The 9,709-nt window shown below is 39.0% G+C and overlaps 1 protein-coding gene across 2 annotated transcripts in view; it reads right to left on the reverse strand.

Annotated features, from left to right (window-relative positions):
* ZNF608 (zinc finger protein 608) overlaps window positions 1-9,709 on the reverse strand; it is a 109,914-nt gene that overhangs the window by 1,620 nt on the left and 98,585 nt on the right. Inside the window, exons 4-9 of one of the 2 annotated variants that reach the window (XM_032790753.1) lie at window positions 8,835-8,922; window positions 5,879-8,330; window positions 3,467-3,884; window positions 2,752-2,924; window positions 1,679-1,832; window positions 383-464 (exon numbers count right to left, since the gene is read on the reverse strand). In XM_032790753.1, the coding sequence (XP_032646644.1) occupies window positions 383-464; window positions 1,679-1,832; window positions 2,752-2,924; window positions 3,467-3,884; window positions 5,879-8,330; window positions 8,835-8,922 (3,367 nt within the window). Of the gene's footprint in view, window positions 1-378; window positions 465-1,678; window positions 1,833-2,751; window positions 2,925-3,466; window positions 3,885-5,878; window positions 8,331-8,834; window positions 8,923-9,709 lie in introns of those variants that run through there. The other variant, XM_075067180.1, reaches the window with a different exon arrangement.

The following is a 9,709-nucleotide window of genomic DNA, read 5'->3' on the forward strand; positions in this document are numbered from 1 at the left end:
GATGGATCTACTCCAAAATTAATCCCTTACTTGCCTTTTATGAAAACATTTTGAATCCTAATTATATACTTCATAACAGATTGTTTTACTTTAATAAGTACCAAGAGGTAAAGGATAGTCTCTGAAAATCTCAGATGACAGGCAGTCTATTTCATTGATTAATTATCTACATTATGATTATAATAGGAGCATCAAAGACAAGTGTCTTGTTAGGAAGAATAGAGCTACAATTAACTAAAAAACCCCTGCAACCTCTCCCCTCTCAATAAAAGCTGCTGACTATAGGGATCCAGACCTCCAGTCTTAGAAACCTATAATTTGCTTCTTCTCTCCCTATTAAGATGTCTATGTAAGTATAATTCAAGGTTTACAAGATATTTACCTTCTTTGTGCAGGAAACATACCAGATGCAGATGCCTGAGCAGCCACCTGCTGAGTAGCAACAAGGGCAGCAGAGGTCAGTCCTGAAGGAAAGAAGAAACAAAAGACTGTGGATATACTTCTGGATTTTATCGTGTTCAGAGAGACAAGTATAGTCGTCAGTGCAAAAACCATAAATAGCAGCCAATCACTTTTTGCAGGATGCATACATCAAATATTTCAGGCAAGAGAGGTAAGACAATTTGCCTGGTCTGAGCAATGTGCCTTAATATAATGTACTGAATTCTCCTTAACAGGCATTTTACAAGAAAACATTGCATTCTACCTTATTGTATTTCTTTCCAAGCATTGCACTGCATGGTGCTAAACGGTTTGTATGAATTCCTTAATAGGAAGCTCAGTTGAAATAATGGGTACCAGGAAACAACAAGAATCAAAAGTCACAGTGAATTACAGAAACGAATAGTAACTGCTTAGAATACAATACTTCCATAGTAACTTATTTTTAAATTTCTCCCACTGAATGAGCATAATGCATCCCATAAGATGTATGGAATCACTGAATCAATTTTAGAAATATTTAAGACTTTTGTATAGGAAAATGATTCTAAGGCACTGAGATGAATTAATGTCATTTTAGCTACAAACTGTACTAGTGTGATCTTCACTGCAGGGGTGGAAATCTTTTAATTCTGCTAGAACAGTGTCAGAAAAGGAAGAAAAACTGGTGTAAATCAATAGAAAATTAATAAGCTTTCATGCATCTCTTCTTGTGGTTCTTTTTTCCTTGACTGCAACAATATGTGCTGTATTCACCTAAATAAAAACAGATCATGTGCTATTTGAGAAGCTATAGCTGTGACAATCTCAAGGTTGACTGCAAGGTCTCTGATGTACATAAAATTGGTTCAAAATTAAGAGCTTTTCTCTTTGCTATGCTCTCTCCATTGTTTACACAAGACTAATTGTGTAAAAAGGTTTATTTTTTTACCTCTTTTGAGTCTTTCTAATGTTAATCAGTTAATGTCAGTTTTTATTATGGTTGATAATACTCATGTGAATGATATCCTAGCTGACAAGTAAAACAGTATTACTCAAGCATGAAGCTGTAGCTATAGTGTAATTTGGTATTACCTATTTAGTCCTTGCTGCGTTTTCAAGCTTTCTCCCTAAACTATTTTTCTGGTTTCCGTAAAACACGGGTTTCTATTAAAATAGCTTCACCTCATACTTGCAACAATCAACTAAACAACTTTAAAAAGTCATGTCGATCCTACAGTTAGAAGCCCCAGCTCACCTTGAAATGGGTCATATTGCCCAGGTATAAGTGGGTAGCCCATTCCAACGTGTGTGTGATGGTGTGTATGAAGGTGCCGCTGGCTAAAGGGGGAGTGACGATCTCGCTCCCTCTCTGCTTCCCGCTCACGTTCAGCTGTAGATTTTTCGACAGGCTGACAATAAAAAGATAAAAGAAATGGTATATAATATTTTTAAAATTGAGAATATCACAACCAATACACTGACTCTAGGTGTTTCGCAATGGACATTTAAACACAAAATATGAGACTGATTCTCCAGTACACTGGAGTGGATTTGCTTTACTCCCCAGAATACTTAGGTGCCCTAAAGCTGATGTAGCCATACTCTCAGGATAAAGGGATCCTCAGGCACCACATAGCAGCCACAAACCACCTCTTCTCCCACCAAATCTCTATGTGTGTGTGTGTGGGGCGGGGTGGGGTGGGGGTGGCCTAGGCTCCCTTATGCCGGGCTGATTCCCAGCTGCTCTAACAGCTTATTTGAGCTGGTGGCAGCTGTTGTAAATCAGCCCTTGGACTTCTTTCATTTCTTTCATGAGAGAGTTATTTCAAAACTATCTTTAGGGTCAGCAACTTGCTTTCATCAATTAAAACTTTTATGACTTATCTGAAGGCAAAGTAACACTGTTTACTCTGACATGGATGTCTCCAAAAATAGGATTTTAGTAATTTGCTATTTAGACGATAACAGCTTTGCAGCAAATATATTTAAGGGATATTATCAAATCCCATAGTTCAACTTGTTAATCTCATTATCTGTTTTCAAACAGGAGCTTCTTGGTAAACTGTAATAAAGCATACCATGTCCCAAGAGCTATCTATGAATCTACTACTTATATTAGGAAGTATATTAGCAAGAAGCCTGTTATACTTGTCACTTCCAGTATATGCCAGGGAAGCACCCTGATTTTAAATTACTTTTGATTTAAATGCTGATATAAAAACCATCTTGAATTCATAGTCTGACTATGCACATTTTTAGATGACATTCTCTGCCCTTTCCCTACCCAACCCTGAATGTGTTGCTGTTCAGTAACAGATGAAGCCTTACAGCAGGAGACTTGCTGCGGTACTGGTTGGCATGCTGCTGGAGCAAATCCAGTGCTTTAGATTCAGTGGTTGATTTTGCATTGATGCTAGGGCTGGTATTGACTTTCTCCGCCTCTTCTCTCCCTGACATCTTCCCATAAACAGGATAATGAAATCCTGGCGAGAGATAGGCCCCTGCAGATAAACAATAAATGCCACGTCAAGTTACTGTTTTTACATTTGGTTATACCAATGTGGGATGGAGAAATTCCTATACAAGGGATTACATCAAAAATGGATCACGTGACTATAAAATTGTATCTTTGTTCTTCCATTTTTTCAGCTAATTCACCCTGATGAATGGAGGTTATAAAGAGGGTTGAGCTTACAGACATTTCAGACATTTATGGATCCTCTTAAGTGAAAAGAATAGTAACTGTAATGGTTCTGACAGTAAGTGCTTAGAATATTTTTATAGGCAATAAACTATCTGTCAGTCTAACAGCAACAGCAGCCTGTCAGGGGTAGTGGAAACTGTAACTGGGAACTCTGACAGTTCATAAAAGGAACATCTTGTATTAAATCAGTTTAATCTGCAGAATTTTCCCTAACATAAGAACAAGCAAAACAAATGTCATCCGTGAAGCTGCTAACAGCCAATATTAAAATGTAGGTTTTACTGCACTGTTAGTGTGTAAATCTTTACTAGTGTACAATGCCAGTTACCGAACACGTACCAGGATAGCTGTGCATTAGAACAGGAGAGACTGCACGGTATGCAGGATGATTGGGATCATACATCTGTGGGTAAGGATAAGCGTGCAAGTACTGTATATATGACTGATGCTGACTCATTGGTGAGGAAACGGCCACTCTAGCACCCCGAGAGTCCTTCCAATTTACAGGAGTCTTTCGATCATCATTTTTGATCTTGCTCTCCTCCAATGACTGGGAATCAGAACGTTTGACCTCTTTCGGTTCCTCTTTAATGCTTGTTAATGAGATAGGGAGGCTGGGTATGGAACCTTCCTTATTAGGTGTTTTTCTAGGGCTGTCTTCTTTTAGCTTTTTCTCCCGATCAAGTTCTTCTGATTTTTGCTGATCAAGGTATTTGGGCTGGTAGACATAATGATGCCATGTTCTTGAATCTGCGTCCTGATATGAGGGAGAAATACATTTTGTTCTAAATGCACATTGTGCAACAAGATAGTCATTGATATTTGTCATACTTTTGCAGATGTCTTTTTTTATAGAAGTGTTAACAATACACCCAGATTATGTATATTGTAGGACAGACATGCTTCTTACAGGTTCACTATACTTTTAAGCTCAAACTCCAGCCAACATTACAATGTAATAGCAATAAACTTCTATCATAATCTGATTGAATTATTTCATCTTATATCCTTTCCCATGCCTTTGACTAGTTTAATCACAAATTAATACATATTAGGTGTTAAAATTGTGTGATTATACTATATATGTATTTTGATTAATGGCTAGAGAGAGATTTTCCCATCTGCAAACTCAACATTGCTAATGCTATGTCAAACCTGGAATGATGAACCTGAAAAATGGATCTTGCTGGAAAGGTGCTTACCTTGGCCTTGATCCTGCCAACGTTTGTACACTTGAGTAACTCTATGTCCCACTCAACTCAGTGGAACTGTTCACATGGGTAAAGTCATAAAATCACTGTTCGCAGGATTGAGGTCAGGGTTTGAGAAATGTGTGTAGAATATGTCTAACAGTTTATAAACATGTTAAAGAGTCGGTATGTGGTTTCTTTACAGGGTTACCTAAAACAGCACATCTTTACTGAATAACAAAAGAATATTATTTTTTATGAGATGTACAAGGGCTAATTACTGTTATTTTACTTTAATGGTCAGTGTTCACAGCATAAGAAATAGTAATAGGTAAACTGGATTAGCTTTGGTTCGGATACTCATCATGGTCCACAGAAATCTTCTCCTATCCAGACATGAACTTTCCCACTTTCCTTCTAGTTCCATGACCCTCAGCCTTACTTTGAAAGATGGCTTATTAAGATGAATTCTGGGATGCGCCAAATGCCAGAGCAGGGGTCAGCAGCCTTTCAGAAGTGGTGTGCCAAGTCTTCATTTATTCACTCTAATTTAAGGTTTCGTGTGCCAGTAATACATTTTAACATTTTTAGAAGGTCTATTTCTCTAAGTCTAAAATATATAACTAAACTATTGTTGTATGTAAAGTAAATAAGGTTTTTAAAATGTTTAAGAAGCTTCCTTTAAAATTAAATTAAAATGCAGAGCTCCCCCCGGACTGGTGGCCAGGAGCTGAGCAGTGTGAGTGCCACTGAAAATCAGCTCACGTGCCGCCTTCGGCACACGTGCCACAGGTTGCCTACCCCTGTGCCAGAGCATAAGGATATTCAGTGTGGGAGCACTGGATCACAGCAAAGAAAGAGTAACATGTCTTGGCAGGGGTTTGGACTGGAAAGTTATCTAAGATGTGGGAAGGCCAGGAGGAGCCAGAGTGGTAAAACCATCATTGACTTCAGTGGGGCCAGGATTTTACCCATTGTGTGGGCCCACAGAGGTCAGGAGCTTACTGAGGACAGATAGGGAAGGATGTCCCCTTAACAATTTTGAAAAGGTCACACTGGATTAGGATAAAGAGTTGAGCAACAAAGAATCTGCTCGCCCTTCTTTAGTAAATGTCAGCTGTCATTAAAAAACAAAACAAAACAAAAACAAAAAACCCAAGCCATTTTTCAAATCTACTTTGTACTTCATTCATAGTGAAAAGTGCTTATTTCTTAAAATTTCACTCCGCTGCACTAAGCAGAATGACTGAAATTTACATTTAAGAGTTTTAATTCTACTTGGTTCTATATGAAAACATGAATTCTGTTTAATTAAGATTAAAAATTTTCTAATTAATTTCTTAAACCTGGATTCTGTCACCTCTACTCATGCTCGGTTTCCCCTCTCTCAAAAGCCCCACTGAAATCAATAGATCTACACAAGGAATAAGGTACTACTCAATGAAAAAAAGGGTGGCAGAGTTTGGCCCATTAGGTAAGATAGAAAAATACAACAAAATCGTATCAGTAAAACCTTAAAAATAATTCAAGATTATCCATGTTCAAGTTCCAGTGGCCTCACCTGTTTAAATCTTGTGGTAGGATCTACTCCTGTCTGTTTCATTGAGTCCATAACAGATTTCATTTCCACAGCCTCCTTTATAAGCTGATGGTTTTCCATTTGTTTGGCTTTGAAGCTATCAGACTGAAGCTGCTGCTGGTGATTGGAAAGAATCTGTGATTTGCTTGTCTCTTCAGCTTTACTAGGGACTGATGACCCTATCTTAGTGTTATTTTTGCTTGTCTCTGGAACTGAAGGAGCCTTTGAGATAGTAGCAGAGGGGATATTTTTCTGCTTGTTGTCATCCTTTCCTAGTTCCTTCAGTGAAGGTTCACTCTTCCTTTCACAGTCTCTCCCACTTTGTGCCATTTTCTGCTCTGCCAGTCTCTGGTCCTCATAATATTTTTCATACTGCTGCCTATAGGCAGGGTTAGAGGCCATTAAGGACTTTTGGTCCATGTAAAGCCCATAGGCATACTGTCCATAATAAAGTGACTGGGCAAGTGCAGGATGTCTTTGAGTTATTACTGACTGATGCTGAGGCTGTAAATTAGTGGAATTAGTATCATTTTTCTTGGAATCTGATGGTTCTGTCCTGTCTTTCTTTTCAGCCTCTTCCTCGGCCTCCTTTTTGATCTTCAGTCCCTGTGAGGTACTGCTGTTCCCAGCTGCAGGGGTGCTGACCTGTCCAGAGTGCATGTAACTTGGAGAATAATAAGGATCGTAGCCATGGTAATAGGGAGAATGGGACTCTTTCACTTGTGATGATTGTGCTGTGATTGAAGAATGGCCTTTTACAACACTTTCCTTATTAGAAATAATATCTGAAGGAGAGCTGGCCTTTGACCTCATGTCCTCTGACCGGCTGTCAGAACCACCATCATCCGCAGCATCAGAAATATCAGAGTAAGCTGGGCTGTTGGTTTTAGCAACTGTACTATCTGCACCATTTTGTGTCAACACATGCAGTGGCGCCAAAGAAGATTGTCCATTCACCAAAGTGCTGCATTCCATTCTGGAGGCACTCCCTATAGAAGGGCTGGGTGCATTGTCTGTGAAAGTGTAAACCTTATCCGCTTCAGCTTTAATACTTGCCATCCTGCTCTCTTGAGACTCTGATAGTCCATTAGCTAACACTTCATTCTTGTTGAGATGGTCCTTTAAAAAATGCCCAGATAAATCTTTCCCAGACCCTTTTGAATCCTCCAGCTTTCCCAGCTTAGAATCCATTTTAGGACTTCCAGTCTCTTTGCTTTCTTTGTCCTTCAGCTTTCTCTTCTCCTTTTTCTTTTTGTCTTTGAGTGATGTGAGAGCTGGGTTTACAGTGCTTGGCTCTCCCATAATTGTGGGCTTTGGTTGAATAGGTTTTAATGGAGGGCTCTTTGGTGTAGCCTGAACAACAGTGGTTGTGAGTGAGGGCAATCCTGGTATTGTCCCTGTAGTGGTGGTTGTAAAGCCTGTAGTGGGTATAGCTATTAATTGAGGAGGAGTAGGAGCTGGAGCTGGGGCAATGGGCCTGGCTGTTTTAAGTTTTGACAGATTTTTATCCACTTTGCAGGTATTGGCTTTTTTGCCCTTATCTTTATCTCCCACATTTTTCTTGTCTACTAATCCTTCAGCTTCCAGTTTGGGCATTTCAGAGGCCAAACTGCCATCTGCTACTAAGCAATTGTCCAGCGTGGCTGCCATATTAGAAATTACAGGAAGGCTGTTCAATTCACTGTTTGGGCCCTTCTTTCTACCAGAATTCTTGCCAGTTTTAGAACTGATGATTGAGGTTGGGCCATTATTGGTCAACTCCCTTTTCCCCTTGGGTGTCCCAGGGGTATTAAGAGGGCAAGGAGATGTTGGTGCTTTTAGCTGATCAAAACTTGATATACTTGTGCTTGGCTCACTGCATTCAAGTGCCACATTACTTAATGCTTCCTCACAGTCTGAAATTTTATCTTCACTATCAGGCTCAAACTCCAGTTTGTTTTCTGGATCTAAATGTGCATGAGCCTGGTGGTAACGCAGTCCATTGATGTGCTTGTACTTTTTGTTGCAGTTGGGGTGAGGGCAATCAATCAATACTGGAGAAGAGCACCCTTGGTCCAAAAAAGCAGTCTCAAGTTTCCCCTGTGGGGTAGTTGGAGTGCTTCTAGAATTGGTACGAATGCGCTTTCCAGATTTATTGTCCTCTGAACTGGAGTTCAAGTCTAGCTCCATTGGAGGTTTATTTTTCCTCTTATTTGTGGATGAAGGGCTGGCTTTGACATCCTCCACTGCACAATTTGGGGGTGTCCTGCGTCCGCTTGAATTAAGGCTGCCTCGCCTCCCCTTCCCAGTGGCACCACCCCTGTTCTTGTTCTGCAGTCCTCTTGACTCTGTAAAGCTAACATCATTTCCAGGTGCAGCTGCAGCAGACCTTGCTCGCTTTCCTCTCCCCCGACCTCCTCGCATTTCCAGGTCACTTGTTGGAGATTCACAAAACCTAAGTTAAGAAGAACAGATGTCAGAACAGAGACTAAAACATCACCACCAGACACCATCAGCTATTTCAACCATGAATTGATATTTCAAATATCAGAATGACACAGCTGCATGTAACAGAATCTGCAACGCTGTTAGAGGAAGGGTGCTCTCTTTCAAATAGGTACATCATGGAACAAAAAAAATCATTTGCTTCAGGAATATTACATACAAAGAGAAAAAAAGTATTTTTTAGTATCCAAGAAAATATTTTAAAATAAACTCAATTTCAATTTAATTCCAGAGATATTTTTTCATTAACATAACAATTAAAAAATACAAATTGCCAGCTCAACATCTGCATTTTGCAGTGTGTAAAAAAGAATTACTCATTCCTCTTCTGAATGGTTTCAATTATATACAGTTGTTCTTTATTAATCTCTGTACAGTTTCTTGCTGAAGGTTTTTTTTGGGGGGGGGGGAGGGGCAAGAGTACAGAAAAAACAGTCCCAGAATGACTGCCTACCTGGGAGGGGCCCAATCATGCTTTGTACAATCCAGCAGGGTCCCAACATAAGTCTTGTTCCGCCATGTAACATTTACCACTAAGACACCTGTAGGAGGAAGAGAAACAAAATATTATCACAGTTACAACAACTTTAAAATAAAATAAAATAAAATCAAAAAAACCAACAACGAACAGAACCCCATTCTTATTTGCTTTCAAAAGCTGTGGTCTACGCTCTTCCTCTTTTCTGGTTTCAGTGACCTCAAGTTAAAACCCACAGGAAAGAGTGTGTGCGTGCGTGTGTGATCAAGATACAGCTTACAGAAGGAAATGGTTTTTGCCATGTCCTGCTGTAAAACGACAACATTCACCTCTTAATTTTGCTATTACTGCACATAATTGCTTTCATTTGGCAGGTAGCCAGCATAAACTGAGCACGTTACCAGTGCTTAAATCAGTAGGTGACTCAGAAGAATGCGCTTTGTTTAAAACAGTACTATAGTAGTGATATTATTTATTTGAAATTACCAATATCCAAATCACCACACACATTTTGTTAGATAGGGAAGACAAATAATAATGATAATAATTATTATTAAAATAAATGTGCTATTTCAATGTTAATGTCTTCATCATTTAAAGCTTTGCTTTAAAAATACTTCTGTTAAAATTTAAATAAATCTGCACAATAACTGCAGGCTTATTTTTTATCTGAAAAATCAGTGTATTATTAAGTATGCACTGTAGGGCCTTCTTTAAAAAAAATTTAACGAAGGGTGTTATTCAAACCCATTCAGATTTCTCTCAAACACTTTTTCACAGAGAGACAATTTATAATCATGTTGTGGACTAGTCAACATAACTACCCCTTTAATTCTTTAGATACTGTAGAT

Source organism: Chelonoidis abingdonii, chromosome 6 (genome assembly GCF_003597395.2).
Source record: "Chelonoidis abingdonii isolate Lonesome George chromosome 6, CheloAbing_2.0, whole genome shotgun sequence".
NCBI classification, from domain to species: Eukaryota; Metazoa; Chordata; order Testudines; family Testudinidae; genus Chelonoidis; species Chelonoidis abingdonii.